The 19204-nt window shown below is 45.5% G+C and overlaps 1 protein-coding gene across 4 annotated transcripts in view; it reads right to left on the bottom strand.

Moving 5' to 3' along the window:
• LOC137313321 (NACHT, LRR and PYD domains-containing protein 3-like) overlaps window positions 1-19204 on the bottom strand; it is a 78402-nt gene that overhangs the window by 10669 nt on the left and 48529 nt on the right. For 2 of the 4 annotated variants that reach the window (XM_067979429.1, XM_067979430.1), the window contains 10 exons: window positions 18533-18699; window positions 15869-15962; window positions 13280-13437; window positions 12792-12963; window positions 12621-12686; window positions 3177-4914; window positions 1530-1616; window positions 1200-1370; window positions 430-600; window positions 122-289 (listed from right to left, as the gene is read on the bottom strand). In XM_067979429.1, coding sequence (XP_067835530.1) covers window positions 122-289; window positions 430-600; window positions 1200-1370; window positions 1530-1616; window positions 3177-4914; window positions 12621-12686; window positions 12792-12963; window positions 13280-13437; window positions 15869-15932 — 2795 coding nt within the window. In that variant the 5' untranslated portion in view covers window positions 15933-15962; window positions 18533-18699. Of the gene's footprint in view, window positions 1-121; window positions 290-429; window positions 601-1199; window positions 1371-1529; window positions 1617-3176; window positions 4915-12620; window positions 12687-12791; window positions 12964-13279; window positions 13438-14298; window positions 14403-15868; window positions 15963-17091; window positions 17174-18532; window positions 18700-19204 lie in introns of those variants that run through there. The other 2 variants (XM_067979431.1, XM_067979433.1) reach the window with 2 other exon arrangements.

Below are 19204 nucleotides of genomic sequence, written 5' to 3'. Positions count from 1 at the left end.
AAATAACAGGGAGACTAGGGTTAATATTTCAATAATAATTACAGACAAATATTACCCATAAAAGGCACTGAAACGCATTGATATTTTAATTATTATATTAAACATTAACACAAACACTCACCCGATCCACTCCAGACTCCTGCAGGTCAGTATGAGGGAGCGGAGAGTGGGGACAGATCGGTCTGTGAAGGAGTTTGATCCCAGGGACAGACCCGTCAGTGACCGGTTTGTACTGAGAGCGGAGACGAGATAATCGGTACAAGAATCTGTGAGACCGACATCATCCAGACTGGGGATCAGAGAGAGAGAAATGACAGGAATCATGGTAAATCCACAGTATTTATTTGTATTACTACTTGTACTGACATTACTGTACCGTGTTCGGCATCCAGTTATTATAAACACAATCTCACACAGTCTGATACTTACCCCAGTTCCTGTATTTTACAGTCTGGCTTCCTCAGAGCCGCAGACAGTAGTTTCACTCCTGAATCTCCTAGTTTATTATAACTCAGGTCCAGAACCGTCAATGACCGGTTTGTAGTGAGAGCGGATGCGAGATCCTTGGTACAATAAACTGTGAGATCGTTATCCCATAACCTGGAGAGAGAGAGAGAGAGAGAGAGAGAAATAGATTACAGCAATCAAAGAAAATTCCCAGTATTTATCTTTTTTTTTTATTCGTTCACGGGATGTGGGCGTCGCTGGCGAGGCCAGCATTTATTGCACATCCCGAATTGCCCCTTGAGAAGGTGGTGGTGAGACGCCTTCTTGAACCGCTGCAGTCCGTGTTGTGACGGTTCTCCCACAGTGCTGTTAGGAAGGGAGTTCCAGGATTTTGACCCAGTGATGATGAAGGAACGGCGATATATTTCCAAGTCGGGATGGTGTGTGACTTGGAGGGGAACGTGCCGGTGGTGTTGTTCCCATGTGCCTGCTGCTCTTGTCCTTCCAGGTGGTCGAGGTCGCGGGTTTGGGAGGTGCTGTCGAAGAAGCCTTGGCGAGTTGCTGCAGTGCATCCTGTGGATGGTACACACTGCAGCCACAGTGCGCCGGTGGTGAAGGGAGTGAATGTTTAGTGCGGTGGATGGGGTGCTGATCAAGCGGGCTGCTTTATCTTGGATGGTGTCGAGCTTCTTGAGTGTTGTTGGAGCTGCACTCATCCAAGCACTGCACTCATCTGTGGTATTATTACTTACTGCAGTTTCTGTAGTTTACAGTCCGGGTTCCTCACAGCCGCAGACAGTAGTTTTACTCCTGAATCTCCCAGTTTATTATTACCCAGGTTCAGAACCGTCAGTGACCGGTTTGGACTGAGAGCGGAGGAGAGATCATCGGTACAAGAACCAGTGAGACCGTTAGCCCATAACCTGGAGATCAGAAAGAGCAAGCCAGAGACAAGTCGAGATAACAGGATTCAGAGTAAATTCCCAGTATTTATTTAAATTATTATTACTATACTGACATTAATATACCGTGATCAGACATCCAGTTATTATAAACACAATCTCACACAGTCTGATACTTACTCCAGTTTCTGTATTTTACAGTCCGGGTTCCTCAGAGCCGCAGACAGTAGTTTCACTCCCGAATCTCCCAGTTCATTTCTCCCCAGACTAAACACAACCAGACAGAGAGTGAGAAACAAACTGAATCCAATCCCCGATCTGACACAATTTCTCTCTGATATTACAGGAAGCACTGAAAAACCTTCAGGAAATTATTAACCAGATTTCCCTGTCACTGACAATGAATCTCACTCTGTCCAACTCCCCATATATTCAGGGACTGTCAGTAAATGTATTTAATAAATAAAGTGCTGTCTGTGTGAAGCCTTCAAATGTCCCTCAGTCCGGTCTCATTCCCTGATGATCAAAATTACCCTCATGGAGGTCAGTGACTTGTCCCGTCATGTTTTGGGAAACTTGTCTCATTTCTGCTGCTTCTTAAATCCCAGATTTTATGTTAATGGGGTGATTTTCCCCAAATTAAATGATAAAGTGGTGATTACCTGTACTTTGTGCATTATTATATTTATCTGTATAATATCTCGGGGTGAGTTATATTGTGAATCGGTACTAACGGCTGCTGTAAAATCCATCCCCCAGGATTTTATGTGACAAGGAGAGTTTATTCTGTCCTTTTACATGTTTTAAATGTTTCTTTACTGCTCGTTTGTAGGGGAGGGGAGTCTCTCTCTTTATTCCCATTATACTCGCTCTACATTTATTTAAGGTGTTACGGGCCCGACAGTTACTGGGGAATTTTCTGAAGTTCCCTCCCCGAGCGGGACCTCACACACAGGGGGCAGATTATGGGAAATTCCCGGGTTCACTGCCTCTGGTTAACCCAGGAGCCTCCCGCTGTGTGTGAGGCCCCACCGCTGGCCGGTGTGTGTCTGTACTCCTGGGCTAATACCCCACAACCCGTTAGATTTCAACCTTTTTAACCGGCAGATTTTAGTTCCCAAATCCCACTGAAGTGTCGGCCTGGATTAGTGAGCGAGGGGCCTGAATCCACGACCTTCTGACTCAGAGGCATGAGTGCTGCCATCTGGGTGAAGAGATGGTGGATGTATTGGAGAGTGCAAAGGGCTGGGTCATTGATGAGTTATGATAACGGACCGACATCCTGTGGGGAAAGCTCAGCTCGCCCACTGGCGGTTGACTGCCCGAAAGCTGTGTTTTGCTCTTTGTTAATGAATGTTTGGTGTTTCTGCTTCCCTCTCCTAAACACGTTGACAGTCCGGTGACTGTCACTTGCCCCCACACCTCGGTAAGAGGGTGGGATACTCCGTCACACAGACTGCTGCAGTTAGTGTCGGTCTACGTGTAAGTCACAGTGAGAAGGAGCCTCTTCAATGGACGTATCTCAGGCAGTGAGAAAAACAGCAATAAATATCGTTTATTGCAATTAAATTATCAGACTCTTTCAGTGACCTGTATTTACTGATCCGATAAAGACTCAAAAATCCCTACTTGTTCACAAGATTCCATTTTAGATTCTCCAGTCCTTCGGGAATTATTAATCGATCATCTTATCATTTGTCATATTTGTGTTGAATCTGCTTCTCTCTGGTTTAACTGAACTGTTTGTTTCCCTTCATTACGGAGCAACAATACAATCCGTGACTGTTCCACAATTGGCCTAACAGTTAGAGACAAATAAATAGTTACCTCAACTCCCGGCATTTGTGCAGTGCGGGTCCCAGCCGCTGGAGTCCTTCACACCGAATCGAACCGTATTCTAGATCGAGGTGTTTTATTGTATCACAGAGTCCAATAACACGAGACAGCACCGCACAGTCAATCGGGGTCAGTCGTAATCCATTAAATCTGAGTGTTTCCACAGATCCCACTGTGACCCGAACCAGTGTTTGATTCTGAGACTCAAACAGGTAGTGGAATGTGTTCAGGAGGTCCCTTTGACCAGTTTCACTCTCTGTGTTTCCAATCTCTCCTTCAACCTTCTCCTTCACCCAGTCAATCACTCCGCAGATTGTTCGATGAAGAAATGGACCCAGAAACTCCTCCAGGGGCCGAGCTGACTGTGAGGAGGAGAGACCAACAACAAAACGGAGAAATATCTCAAATCTCCCATCTTCCTTGCTGTGGGCTTCACTGAGGAGTTTCCGGATGTCACCAGGATCTGGAGTCAGGAATTGTGCGAGTGCGGCTACAAACTCTTGGATGGTGAGGTGCGGGAATGTGTAAACCACACTCTGGGCAGAATCATCTCTCTCCAAAAGTTCCATCATGAACCCAGACAGGAACTGGGAAGGTTGCAGATTGTACTTGATCAAATCTCCATTTCTAAACACAATCTTCTTCTCGGAGACTCCAGTGAAGGCCATCTCACCGATCTTCAGTAACACATCACGGGGGGATTCAATCTCTCGGCCATGGTTTTTCAGAATGTTGTAAATATAGTAGGAATATAGTTGGGTGATGGTCCTGGGAACTCGCTGCTGTTTCCTGTCTCTTTGTGTGAAGAAGGGACCCAGTGACAGACCGAGGATCCAGCAGTAGGAAGGGTTGTAACACATGGTGTACAGGATCTCGTTCTCCTCCACATGTTTGAAAACAGCTGCTGCCACCGCCTGATCTTCAAAAAACTTGTTGAAATATTCCTTCCGTTCTTCACCAACAAATCCCAGGATTTCAGCCCAGACACTGATCTCAGCCTTTTCCAATAAATGTAATGCAGTGGGGCGGCTGGTCATCAGCACTGAACATCCTGGGAGCAGCTTGTGCTGTATTAAACTGTACACAATGTCAGACACTTCGCACCAGTCTTCAGGATCTGTGCAGATGTACTGAGGTTCTGTATTTCTCCGATTGTCAGCAAAATCGATACTGTCCTTGAATTCATCTAAACCATCGAATATAAACAGTAATCCCTCTGGGTTCTTCCAGAGCTCTCCCAGAATATTCCCAAAGTAAGGATACAGATCCAGTATCAGATTCCTCAGGTTTATTCTACAGCTAATAGAGTTCAAATCCCGGAATTTAAAACTGAAAACAAATTGAAAGTGTGGGTATATTTGCCCAGTGGCCCAGTCATAAACAATCTTTTGTACCATTGTTGTTTTTCCAATCCCCGCGACTCCGCTCACTGCTGCTGAACTCCCAGATTTGAATTTTCTCTTGGAAAAACTGCTCTGGAACAGTTGATCAGTTCGGATTTTTTCCAGTTCTCTCCGGAGATGTTTCTCTCTCCACTCTTCATGGTCTCGGCCTCTTGCCAGCAGTTCGTGTTCTACAAGTGTCCGATCTCGAACAGTAGAAATGACCGTTAGCTCAGTGTATCGAGTGACCAGCTGGAAAATCTTAACCTTCTCCTTTATTAGGATCGTGTTCACTCTCAGTGTTTCAGTTTGGACCCGGAGTGTTTCCTTGTGTTTCTGTTGAACATCTTCAATTCGAACAGACAGAAAGTGGTTCTCAATGTTAGTTCTATTAGCATAAAACCAACTTCTCAATATTACTTTACTCTTCAGTAAAATGTTGCGAGATTGAATTCACAGCTTCAATAGAGGTGCGAGCAGGAAATTAAACTCAGTTACTGAAAACCTCGCTTGAAAGTGAACAATGGCTGTGAAAAGTTTCAAATCCTCACTTGATTCTAATATTTACTGATCATGGAGATTTCTGTGAAAGTGATATTTTCCCTCTGATGGTTAATATTATCAGCCCTGGCCTGAACCATGTACATCTCATTAAAATCCAAATGTGATTCTGGTTATACGAAACTGGATTAACCTATAAAACCATCAGAGGTGCTAACCTTCTGCGGAAATGGGAAATATGTTATTGTGTGCATTGGGAGAGGGACATACTGTGAGTTGACAGAAGTCCCACTGTTATTGTATCAGATCTCGGGCAGGTTATCCGGGATATTGTGGGCACTGGGAGAAGGACAGACTGTGAATGGACAGAAGTTCCACTGTTATTGTATCAGATCTCGGGCAGGTTATCTGGGATATTGTGGGCACTGGGAGAGGGACAGACTGTGAATGGACCGAAGTTCCACTGTTATTGTATCAGACCTCGGGCAGGTTACCTTGGGTGTTGTGTGCACTGGGAGAGCGAAAGATTGAATAGACAGGAGTTAAGTTGCTTTTGTTTTCGGACTCGGTGGGGTTATCTGGGATATTACGTGCATTTCTATCGTCACCTGATCACAGGTAAAGTTTACTGCCATTCTGAAGTTACAGAGGGGAATCAGAAAGATGAATTAAGGTATTGGAGTTTGGGTTGTGGGAAGGCTGACGGGGTTTGATGTATTTTGTTTGGGCAAGAAACTTCGGAATTGAAATGTTTTAATGGAATTCCCAACATTAGTAAGGACATAAGAACATAAGAAATAGAAGGAGGAGTAGGCCATACGGTCCCTCGAGCCTGCTCCGCCAGTCAATCAGATCATGACTGATCTACCTCAAATCCACTTTCCCGCTCAATTCCCTTATCCACTGATTCCCTTAGTGTCTAAAAATCTATCGATCTCAGTCTTGAATACACTGAATGGAAACAGGAAACAGGCTCACAAACAACAAAATAATTAATAACGGAGAAGGGAAGTCAGGGTAATTTTCTCACACAAAGGGCCAGAGAAACTTGGGAAGGACACTAAAAGGGCAGTGTAAGTGGGGTCAAGACATAATTGAACGTGTTTCTGTGGATACACTGAGAGGAGGGGTAGTTGGTGTCATCTCTCTTAGGGACAGGCTTATTTGGGCCAAATGGCCTTTTCCTGTCTCTAATCATTCTCCTGTTACATTGTGTTTCAGAAATTGTCAACAATTTTTCAGCAGTTTTACAACTACATTGAATGTGTTTTTCGAACAGTCCTTTCATATCACCGATTAGAATTAGAATTACTGCCCACATCACTCAGTGTGATGGTGGAGCAGAAAACATTCACAGTTCATTTCAACTGTTCTCCAAATAATTATACTCCGTTATTTCATTTTGGTCTGAATTTCGTATAATGCAGGTTTGGGAAATTACAAATCTGTTTCCATTAGTCATTCCATTGGGTCTAAAAAGACCCCTGAGTTAAAGGACCATTCTTTGAGCAGAAGAAGGTTCTCTCTTTCACTGCCATGAGGAAGTTAACCCATAACTTCCGAATTACCCTGATAATTGTCTTTCCCTCCACGGATTAATGATCCATTGTGTTAACATCTTCTGAGATGAGATCGAACAATTTGCTATCTCATTCTGTGCTGTGAAATGATAATATTTTAAAATTTCGCATTTCTCCACCTCTTTCCCTCTAGTTGATGCTGGGCAGATTTCTGCGGGGGGGGGGGGGGGGGGGGGGAATGGGGCTGGCGCCTGCTAACCCTTAACATCTGGCTCAAGGCACTGCTCATTAAATTTGAGGCCAGAGCATCTGTGCGGTGCATAGGCGTAGTGTGTGGGATTCACAATGCAAAAGGTTCCTGCCAGGTAAGTATGGGGATTCGCAGTGTATCAGGATCCTTCCAGACGTGTATGGGGATTCACAGAGTATCCGGAACCTGTCAGGTGTGCATGGGGATTCACAGTGCATCAGGATCATACCAGGTGTGGATGAGGATTCACAGTGTATCAGGATCATACCTGGTGTGTATGGGGATTCACAGTGTATCAGGATCCTGCCAGGTGTGTATGGGGATTCACAGAGTATCCGGAACCTGTCAGGTGTGTATGGGGATTCACAGTGCATCAGGATCATACCAGGTGTGTATGAGGATTCACAGTCTATCAGGATCATACCTGGTGTGTATGGGGATTCACAGTGCATCAGGACCCTGTCAGGTGTGTATGGGGATTCACAGTGTATCAGGATCCTGCCAGGTGTGTGGGGGGCTTGACAGTGTATCAGGATCCTGCCAGGTGTGTATGGGGATTCACAGTGTATCAGGACCCTGTCAGGTGTGTGTGGGGATTCACAGTGTACCAGGATCCTGCCAGGTGTGTCTGGGGATTCACAGTGTATCAGGATCCTGCCAGGTGTGTATGGGGATTCACAGTGTATCAGGATCCTGCCAGGTGTGTATGGGGATTCACAGTGTATCAGGATTCTGCCAGTTGTGTATGGGGATTCACAGTGTATCAGGTTCCTGCCAGGTGTGTATGGGGATTCACAGTGTATCAGGATCCTGCCAGGTGTGTATGGGGATTCACAGTGCATCAGGATCCTGCCAGGTTTGTATGGGGATTCACAGTGTATCAGGATCCTGCCAGGTGTGTGGGGGGCTTGACAGTGTATCAGGATCCTGCCAGGTGTGTATGGGGATTCACAGTGTATCAGGACCCTGTCAGGTGTGTGTGGGGATTCACAGTGTACCAGGATCCTGTCAGCTGTGTATGGGGATTGACAGTGTATCCGGATCCTGTCAGGTGTGTATGGGGATTCACAGTGTATCAGGATCATACCTGGTGTGTATGGGGATTCACAGTGTATCAGGATCATACCTGGTGTGTATAGGGATTCACAGTGAATCATGATCCTGCCAGTTGTGTATGGGGATTCACAGTGTATCAGGACGCTGTCAGGTGTGTATGGGGATTCACAGTGTATCAGGACCCTGTCAGCTCTGTCTGGGGATTGACAGTGTATCCGCATCCTGCCAGGTATGTCTGGGGATTCAGAGTGTATCAGGACCCTATCAGGTGTGTATGGGGATTCACAGTGTATCAGGACCCTGTCAGCTCTGTCTGGGGATTGACAGTGTATCCGCATCCTGCCAGGTATGTCTGGGGATTCACAGTGTATCAGGATCCTGCCAGGTGTGTATGGGGATTCACAGTGTATCAGGATTCTGCCAGGTGTGTATGGGGATTCACAGTGTATCAGGTTCCTGCCAGGTGTGTATGGGGATTCACAGTGTATCAGGATCCTGCCAGGTGTGTCTGGGGATTCACAGTGTATCAGGATTCTGCCAGGTGTGTATGGGGATTCACAGTGTATCAGGATCCTGCCAGGTGTGTATGGGGATTGACAGTGTATCAGGATCCTGCCAGGTGTGTATGGGGATTCACAGTGTATCAGGATTCTGCCAGGTGTGTATGGGGATTCACAGTGTATCAGGATCCTGCCAGGTGTGTATGGGGATTCACAGTGTATCAGGATCCTGCCAGGTGTGTATGTGGATTCACAGTGTATCAGGATCCTGCCAGGTGTGCATGGGGATTCACAGTGTATCAGGATCCTGTCAGGTGTGTATGGGGATTCACAGTGTATCAGGATCCTGCCAGGTGTGTATGGGGATTCACAGTGTATCAGGATCCTGCCAGTTGTGTGTGGGGATTCACAGTGTATCAGGATCCTGCCAGGTGTGTATGGGGATTCACAGTGCATCAGGATCATAACAGGTGTGTATGAGGATTCACAGTCTATCAGGATCATACCTGGTGTGTATGGGGATTCACAGTGCATCAGGACCCTGTCAGGTGTGTATGGGGATTCACAGTGTATCAGGATCCTGCCAGGTGTGTGGGGGGCTTGACAGTGTATCAGGATCCTGCCAGGTGTGTATGGGGATTCACAGTGTATCAGGACCCTGTCAGGTGTGTGTGGGGATTCACAGTGTACCAGGATCCTGCCAGGTGTGTCTGGGGATTCACAGTGTATCAGGATCCTGCCAGGTGTGTATGGGGATTCACAGTGTATCAGGATCCTGCCAGGTGTGTATGGGGATTCACAGTGTATCAGGATTCTGCCAGTTGTGTATGGGGATTCACAGTGTATCAGGTTCCTGCCAGGTGTGTATGGGGATTCACAGTGTATCAGGATCCTGCCAGGTGTGTATGGGGATTCACAGTGCATCAGGATCCTGCCAGGTGTGTATGGGGATTCACAGTGTATCAGGATCCTGCCAGGTGTGTGGGGGGCTTGACAGTGTATCAGGATCCTGCCAGGTGTGTATGGGGATTCACAGTGTATCAGGACCCTGTCAGGTGTGTGTGGGGATTCACAGTGTACCAGGATCCTGTCAGCTGTGTATGGGGATTGACAGTGTATCCGGATCCTGTCAGGTGTGTATGGGGATTCACAGTGTATCAGGATCATACCTGGTGTGTATGGGGATTCACAGTGTATCAGGATCATACCTGGTGTGTATAGGGATTCACAGTGAATCATGATCCTGCCAGTTGTGTATGGGGATTCACAGTGTATCAGGACGCTGTCAGGTGTGTATGGGGATTCACAGTGTATCAGGACCCTGTCAGCTCTGTCTGGGGATTGACAGTGTATCCGCATCCTGCCAGGTATGTCTGGGGATTCAGAGTGTATCAGGACCCTATCAGGTGTGTATGGGGATTCACAGTGTAACAGGACCCTGTCAGCTCTGTCTGGGGATTGACAGTGTATCCGCATCCTGCCAGGTATGTCTGGGGATTCACAGTGTATCAGGATCCTGCCAGGTGTGTATGGGGATTCACAGTGTATCAGGATTCTGCCAGGTGTGTATGGGGATTCACAGTGTATCAGGTTCCTGCCAGGTGTGTATGGGGATTCACAGTGTATCAGGATCCTGCCAGGTGTGTCTGGGGATTCACAGTGTATCAGGATTCTGCCAGGTGTGTATGGGGATTCACAGTGTATCAGGATCCTGCCAGGTGTGTATGGGGATTGACAGTGTATCAGGATCCTGCCAGGTGTGTATGGGGATTCACAGTGTATCAGGATCCTGCCAGGTGTGTATGGGGATTCAGAGTGTATCAGGATTCTGCCAGGTGTGTATGGGGATTCACAGTGTATCAGGATCCTGCCAGGTGTGTATGGGGATTCACAGTGTATCAGGATCCTGCCAGGTGTGTATGTGGATTCACAGTGTATCAGGATCCTGCCAGGTGTGCATGGGGATTCACAGTGTATCAGGATCCTGTCAGGTGTGTATGGGGATTCACAGTGTATCAGGATCCTGCCAGGTGTGCATGGGGAGTCACAGTGTACCAGGATCCTGCCAGGTGTGTATGGGGATTCACAGTGTATCAGGATCCTGCCATGTGTGTATGTGGATTCAAAGTATATCAGGATCCTGCCAGGTTTGTGTGGGGATTCACAGTGTACCAGGATCCTGCCAGGTGTGCATCGGGATTGACAGTGTATCAGGATCCTGCCAGGTGTGTATGGGGATTCACAGTGTATCAGGATCCTGCCAGTTGTGTGTGGGGATTCACAGTGTATCAGGATCCTGCCAGGTGTGTGTGGGGATTCACAGTGTATCAGGATCCTGCAAGGTGTGTCTGGGGATTCACAGTGTATCAGGATCCTGCCAGGTGTGTATGGGGATTCACAGTGTATCAAGATCCTGTCAGGTGTTTATGGGGATTCACAGTGTATCAGGATCCTGCCAGGTGTGTATGTGGATTCACAGTATATCAGGATCCTGCCAGGTGTGTGTGGGGATTCATAGTGTACCAGGATCATGCCAGGTGTGCATGGGGATTCACAGTGTATCAGGATCCTGCCAGGTGTGTATGGGGATTGACAGTGTATCAGGATCCTGCCAGGTGTGTATGGGGATCCACACTGTACCAGGATCCTGCCAGGTGTGCATGGGGATTCACAGTGTATCAGGATCCTGCCAGGTGTCTGGGGGGATTCACAGTGTACCAGGATCCTGCCAGGTCTGCAAGGGGATTCACAGTGTACCAGGATCCTGCCAGGTGTGTTTGGGGATTCACAGTGTATCAGGATCCTGCCAGGTGTGTACGGGGATTCACAGTGTATCTGGATCCTGCCAGATGTGTACGGGGATTCACAGTGTATCTGGATCCTGCCAGGTGTGTATGGGGATTCACAGTGTATCAGGAAACTGCCAGGTGTGTATGGGGATTCACAGTGTATCAGGATCATACCAGGTGTGTATGAGGATTCACAGTCTATCAGGATCATACCTGGTGTGTATGGGGATTCACAGTGCATCAGGACCCTGTCAGGTGTGTATGGGGATTCACAGTGTATCAGGATCCTGCCAGGTGTGTGTGGGGCTTGACAGTGTATCAGGATCCTGCCAGGTGTGTATGGGGATTCACAGTGTATCAGGACCCTGTCAGGTGTGTGTGGGGCTTCACAGTGTATCAGGATCCGGCCAGGTGTGTATGGGGATTCACAGTGTATCAGGAACCTGTCAGGTGTGTGTGGGGATTCACAGTGTACCAGGATCCTGTCAGCTGTGTATGGGGATTGACAGTGTATCTGGATCCTGTCAGGTGTGTATGGGCATTCACAGTGTATCAGGATCATACCTGGTGTGTATGGGGATTCACAGTGTATCAGGATCATACCTGATGTGTATGAGGATTCAGAGTGAATCATGATCCTGCCAGGTGTGCATGGGGATTGACAGTGTATCCGGATCCTGTCAGGTGTGTATGGGGATTCACAATGTATCAGGATCTTACCTGGTGTGTATGGGGATTCACAGTGAATCATGATCCTGCCAGGTGTGTATGGGGATTCACAGTGTATCTGGACCCTGTCAGGTGTGTATGGGGATTCACAGTGTATCAGGACCCTGCCAGGTCTGTCTCGGGATTCACAGTGTATCAGGATCCTGCCAGGTGCGTATGGGGATTGACAGTGTATCAGGATCCTGCCAGGTGTGTATGGGGATTCACAGTGTATCAGGATCCTGCCAGGTGTGTGTGGGGATTCACAGTGTATCAGGATCCTGCCAGGTGTGTATGGGGATTCACAGTCTATCAGGATCCTGCCAGGTGTGTATGGGGATTCACAGTGTATCAGGATCCTGCCAGGTGTGTATGGGGATTCACAGTGTATCAGGATCCTGCCAGGTGTGTCTGTGGATTCACAGTGTACCAGGTTCCTGCCAGGTGTGTATGGGGATTTCACAAGTGACAAAGATCAGCAGCTGAATTAAGTGAAATAATGCAACCTCCACATATTTATGGATAATTCAGAAATCTTATGATCTGTAATTTGAATCTACACAGAATAGTTGAGTATTGATGACAAATCTAAACGAGGTTAATTTCTGTTCCCCAGCCCTTGAAGTTCTGATTCCCAGATTGTGACAATCTCCAATAAATGACTGCAGTCAAACATTCTGATTCTCAGAAGTGAAATAAAGGGTTTGAAATCCCCATTTCATCACTTACCTTTCAGGTGACTGGGTATTTCAGATAAACCTCGTCCGATGTTCATAGAATCAAATGGATCAGGACCTGTTTAAATCAATGAGCTTTCATGAAATCAGATCTGTGTAATATTATAGTAAATTCTACAGTGTTTCAATCTGAAATTGAATTCAGTGTGTCATTTTACCGTACCAAGTTCCTGCATCTGTTTCAGTATTTTGTCCAACTTTGGTATCACAAGGTGCATTTTCACAAAGGATTCCCACATCACCCTTCGGGCCCGAGAGCCTTTCTCCATCACCAGATTTAGGAGAAGTTTGGAACTGTCCGCCCTGTTTCCCTTCTCCACGAGATCAACGACTTTCTGTCAAGAATAATAATGAATATATTGGTCTCTCCTTTTCCCAGTCCCACAAAAACTGTTTCCATTTTGTTTTTAGACAACACAAGAGTTATACCCGAACCGTTCCCCTGCCCTTTATACAGATACTGAACGATCCACTGGGGATTTTCACCTCTTCGTATCATTGTTTCAGATTCACTGTATTTTCAGTTTGATCCATTTCTTTCCTATTTGACTTGTTTCTATTCTGTCACATTCTATGATTCTCAGATCTGATATCCTGTTAGTTCTGTGATGTTTAAATAATCCAAACTCATTCTGTGTCCCTCCCACTTACCCGATGTTCCTGTCCACTGAAATGCCTCGCGTATGTTAACAACGAGCTGACTCCGTCCACCACTTCTTCAATAGCCTGTTCTAGTCTGTCCCGGTAGAATTTCGTCAACTGGAACAGCTGGTAATTGTCGCACTTTGTCAGGAACTCAGTGATTGGATCTGTGAACAAAAATGGACAAAACTAAACACATTATTGTCTTTCCATCCGGGCGGCTACATTTCCTCATATACCAAACGGATGAAGCCGCCTTGTGAGCCACATTATCAAACACCTTCTGAAAACCCATGTACATCGCCTGTGCTGCATCCCATCCATCTATATGGTCACCTCTCAACAAAGCTGTATTAAATTTGTCAAATACGGCTTGTCTGCAGCGAATCAGTTCCTGCCGCCCCCCCCACCCCTGATCTTCCCCTGTATCTCTAAATGTTCACTAATTTTACCTGGAATTACAGATTCGAGGAGTTTGCCCACTACTGACAGAGACTAATTGGTCTCCAGTTACCGTTGAGCCTCTCTCCTTATTTTACCAGACATATTACTTGGGCTCCTTCAGTCTACCTGGATATTTTTGATAACAATCGAGGATTGAGAAATTGTGGTCAGGGTCCCTCCTATCTCCTCTCTAACTTCCTTTAACAGCCTCTGGTGTGTTATCTCTGGGCCCAGTGATTTATCCACCTCAGCGAAGTTTCTCAGATCCAAATCCTTCTCTAATTATGGGCCCACATCCTCTTCTAGTGCACCAACACTTCCACTTCCACCATCATTTTTAGAAATTAAAGGAAATATTTTGTATCTCCCCAAACCTTCATCCACAACTAGTTTCCCCCAGTTCCCCTCTATCTCACCTCCACTGATTGCTGGCCTGCAAAACCCACCGAGAATTGTGCTATTTCCCTTCCTATTACTTAACTGTGTACATATGGATTCTATCTTAACACAGCTCCCTGGAACAGCCTTATGTTCTACACCTCTCCATCCCTCTGTCCTCCTTTAAGACTCTTCTTAAAACCTACCTCTTTGTCCAAGCTTTTTGTCTCCTGTCCTCATATCTCCTTATTAGATTCAGTGACAAATTGTGTTTGATAATCGCTCCCGTCACACACCCTGGGTCGGTTTACTACATTAAATTTGCAACATAAACACAATTTGTTATTGTTCCAGCTCTGTCATAGAACCTTTATTAATACTGAAGACCAGGGGTATTTTTCTCTCCCCTCAAAATGTTATAACCAGGAGCATTTCGCTCTGAGCCTTGTGTGAACTCTGGCCCTGTCTTACAGATACTAGATCACATCTGTCATGTTTCTGATTTTCCGAATGTGTTTGGAATTATTTGTTTATTCACAGACATAACACACAATCCTAACTCCGATTTTTTGTAATGTTGACCCATTTTCGTTTCTTGTTTTTTTTAATACCAAGTGACTTTCTCCCTCAATATTTCAAAACCACCTTCCTTTTTACCTGCTAATAACTTTTCACTGTTTCATAAATCTTCGTTCCTGCTCCAGGTTTCATTAATTCCACTCTCTTGTCTCAGATCCGGAGTTTCCCCATCCTCCAGTCATATCAGCTGAAACCCTCCCACTGCTCCATTCACCCAGTCTGTAAAACCATTGTTGGTCGGTTCAGACCGTGACCGTCCCTTCCCTTCCCTTCTCGCTGAACTCACGCCAGTCCCCAAGACCGTGAACCTTTCCCTCCTGCTCCATTCACCCAGTCTGTAAAACCATTGTTGGTCAGTTCAGACCGTGACCGTCCCTTCCCTTCTCCCTGAACTCGCTCCAGTCCCCAAGACCGTGAACCCTTCCCTCCTGCTCCATTCACCCAGTCTGTAAAACTATTGTTGGTCGGTTCAGACCGTGACTGTCCCTTCCCTTCTCCCTGAACTCACTCTTGTCCCGAAGACCGTGTACTCTTCCCTCCTGCTACAGCCCTGCAGCCACACATTTGCCTACCTCCTTAAGCAGCCCAGTGCAAACCAATTCGGAGATCACCAGCGAGAGGCCTTGTTTTTAGTTTAGACCCTGAGCCTTAATATTCCCACCATAAATGTATTTCTCTCCGTGTTATTGATTCCGAACATAACTATTCACTGCTCTCGTTTCCATCCCAGAGATGGTCCCACCTGTTCCAGGATGTTCTTCCCTCTGACACCAGGGAGGCAACTTACCATTCGGGACCTGCTCAGTGCTACAGAAGAGTCTGTGTATTCCCTGACTATGGAATATCCCACCACTATCATTCCACCATTCCTGTGACCCACCTGCCTCTCACCCCCTGCCCCACGCGGGGTGTCCCCCTGCTGCCCGATCTCACACTGTTACTCAGGAAGACCATCCTCTGAGTCACTGTCTCTAACCACCTTACAGTCCCCAACACCAGGTATCTATTGGACAGTTCCAATACTCAGGAGATCCCTCCACCTGTGACTGCACTGTCCCTCGAGATGGTAACTCACTTCCCCCTATCTTCACAGTATCTGCGCAGTTACCTCTTCCAGTGTGAGCTGCAGGTTCTTGCTCGTGATCTGGACCCTTTGTCAGGACAGAAATTCAATTTTGAAGAATTTGCTGAACCTACCTGTGTCCATTCTCATTCTTGTTGAAGATGTTGGCTTTTCTCCCCTGTTTGAACCTTCAGCCATGGTGGTGACAAATTCCCAGATTCTGATGCTCTGTAATAAATATAATATTAATAGGAGAGTTAGACAGAAATATTAAAATGAGCAGGAGAGCGTTCCCTTGTTAAACATGTTACAAAGCCCCTCTTCCCCCATCAGTGCAACAGCTGTTATCTCTAATATCGAGCATTTCCTGAGTGTTATGATCAACACTCCACATCTGGTGTGACACAGACAGCTGCCCCGTGAAATCCAGTAAGTCCCGCTGATCTCCACAACCCAGTTACTGTCGGCCGAGACTCTGCACTGGGAGGGCCCATTTGTAAGCTTCACTCGCACATTGCAGATCAAAAACAGCTTTATTCCTCAGGTAGTTAATATTCTGGAAGGAAATATGGAGCAGGGTGATCATTGGTGAATTAAATGACCCTTCACTCGGTTTAACACAGTCTGGTGATATTGTATTATTTTATTCACATAAGTATTTGGTATTTTTGATTTGTTGAGTTTTGATTTTAAATCCTGTTACTTTATGAATATGATATCTATCCACATATACAATATATAGCAGAGTGTGATTCCTCTGGTCTGTATGGGCAGTGACAGTGTGCATGTGTTCATGGAGATGTGTCCTAGTTGGTGCTTCTGTTAGAAAATATTCATCACATTCCTCATGGTGTCAGCAGCTGATTAATGAGCACAGTAGGAGGTGAGAAGATTTACCACTGTTCTAATATTAACACTAGTGAGCACTGTCGGAGGTAAGATTTATCACTGTTCAATTATTAACTGTAATGAGCACTTTAGGAGGTAAGGAGATTTACCACTGTTCTAACATTAACAGTAATGAGCACTTTAGGAGGTGAGGAGATTTACCACTGTTCTAATATTAACACTAATGAGCACTGTAGGAGTTTAGGAGATTTACCACTGTTCTAATATTAACACTAATGAGCACTGTAGGAGGTGAGGAGATTTACCACTGTTCTAATATTAACACTAATGAGCACTGTAAGAGGTGAGGAGATTTACCACTGTTCTAATATTAATGTTATGAATTGTGTAACTTTAAACATTTCGGTGATGCACAGTCCTAATTTATGGAATGTCGCCAGGGTTCTTACAATCTCAATAAACACCATAAATCGTCAAGTGGCAGATTGTACTGTTTTTATACAATCACCTGTGTGTGTCTCGCTGTGTGCGTGTATCTCACGGACGTGCCGACCAATCAAACTATCAGTCAATGTCCTTTCCTTTCATCACTGTGGAAATGTAAAAGTGATTATGTCTCGGATCAGTAATTTCTCCAAACTATAGTTGAAGTTATTCACCGGCATTAATTTATAACCAAGTTTGGGATTTTGTAAAATTCAGTTGCTGCTGTTTCACTCACACTGACACTAGTATAAAAGCACACAACAGCAACAACTTGCATTGCCACAGAACCTTTAACCTCGAAAAAACATCCCAAGGTGCATCACAGAAGCCGAATCAGAATGAAAATGGCCATCATTTTGGTCGAAGAAATCGGTTTTAGGATGGTCTTTATTCTGACACAACCCACAAAATAATCAAATGGAAGAAATTTTACAAATCTTTATTAAAAATAAAATTTCCCCATCATTTTATCACCAATTTATATTGAAATGATAATAATTTAATTGAACTGCAAACGTGAAATCCAGAAATAGATTTACTGATAGGAAATAACATTGTGTAAAACTTCGCATCCAGTTCAGAATTGCAAGATGATTTATTTTGATAGCTGGATATGAAATATATTTCAATTCGGTAACGCTGTTTGGTACTACATTGATGTGGAGATGCCGGTGATGGACTGGGGTGTACAAATGTAACGAATCTTACAACACCAGGTTATAGTCCAACAGATTTATTTGAAAATCGCAAGCTTTCGGAGGCTTTCTCCTTCGTCAGCTGAGTGTGGGATTCCACGGAAGGTACAGCATTGATAGTCATAGAACAATGCCTGGTGATTACAGATAATCTTTCCAACTCTATATTCAGTAGTCTGGTACCTAATGTTTCACTGTCTGAACACTGTTCAATCCCGTTGATTGTCTTGACAACGGGCAGTTGGAAAGATTATCTGCAATCACCCAGGCATTGTTCTGTGACCATAAATGCGGTAATGTTCAAGGATTCCGACACTCACCTGACGAAGGAGAAAGCCTCCGAAAGCTTATGATTTTAAAATAAAGCTGTTGGACTATAACCTGGTGTTGTAAGATTCGTTACATTGGTACTACATTAACACAGAGTGTAATATCGATATTATGGGGACCATAAAGACGGGTTCTTTCCGAGTTGGTGCTGGACGCGGGGAGACACTATATATCTGCTGGGCTGTCCCTCAGACTGGAGTCACCTCTTAGATCAGACCCCTTCACTCTAAAACACACATAAGATTCATTTGTGACTGTGTGTTTTGAGACAGAAACTGATCTCACTTCACATTTCATTGCACGGCCTCATGCTGGATAATTGTACTCGGTTATCAGACTCTCCCAGTCTCATTCTCACCATTTCCCCCCTTACCTTGTAACATTTCTGGACTGTCGACAGGACCAGTGTTTATCTGAGGAAATGGGACTTTCTCTTACCTTTCTCCCCAGTCGATCTATGGAAGCTCTTTGAATCGGAAGGGTTCTCTCTGGTTGCTGCTCTCTCAATCCTGTGCTGATTCACCTGCTGTTGTTCCTCAGTCGACAATCCCTGTTTACTTCCAGCTGTGAACTTTTCGCAATCACTCCGTCATTCACCGGGAGATCTAATGATGGCAGGGCAGAAAATGAGACCAATATTGACGGTGTGAAGTAGAATGTAATGTGCACTTTTCCTCGAATGTTTAATTAAAATAAAAGTAATTGAAACTTAAACAATTGAATAACAAATATTTGATTGAATGAACAAACTGTTTGATGAACTCTGTTCCACATTCCATGTCTCTTTACCACCCCGACCACAATATGTGATCGTTTCATTCTCCAGCCCCAGTTAGAGGCAATTCCTTCTCCATGTCCTGCCCCTGTTTTGGGGATCACATTTGCTATTTTTGAATCAGTGGCCATTCCTTTATATTTTCTGGCTGAACTCCATCCATGGGCCAGATTCCCAATTTCCAAGTGTATTTTAGTGGCATCATCGACAAACAGGGAGAGTTGATGGGACAATATCCTCAGCGACATGGTTCGACCCACAGAAGGCAGCTGTACTGCCCCAACACCGTGACTGGGAAGTGTGACTATTTTAGTGAGTTCACTTCACTGAATATT

This window comes from Heptranchias perlo, unplaced genomic scaffold (genome assembly GCF_035084215.1).
Source record: "Heptranchias perlo isolate sHepPer1 unplaced genomic scaffold, sHepPer1.hap1 HAP1_SCAFFOLD_47, whole genome shotgun sequence".
NCBI classification, from domain to species: Eukaryota; Metazoa; Chordata; class Chondrichthyes; order Hexanchiformes; family Hexanchidae; genus Heptranchias; species Heptranchias perlo.
Note: the sequence above shows the minus strand (reverse complement) of the source record. Positions and strands in the feature narration are given on the sequence as shown.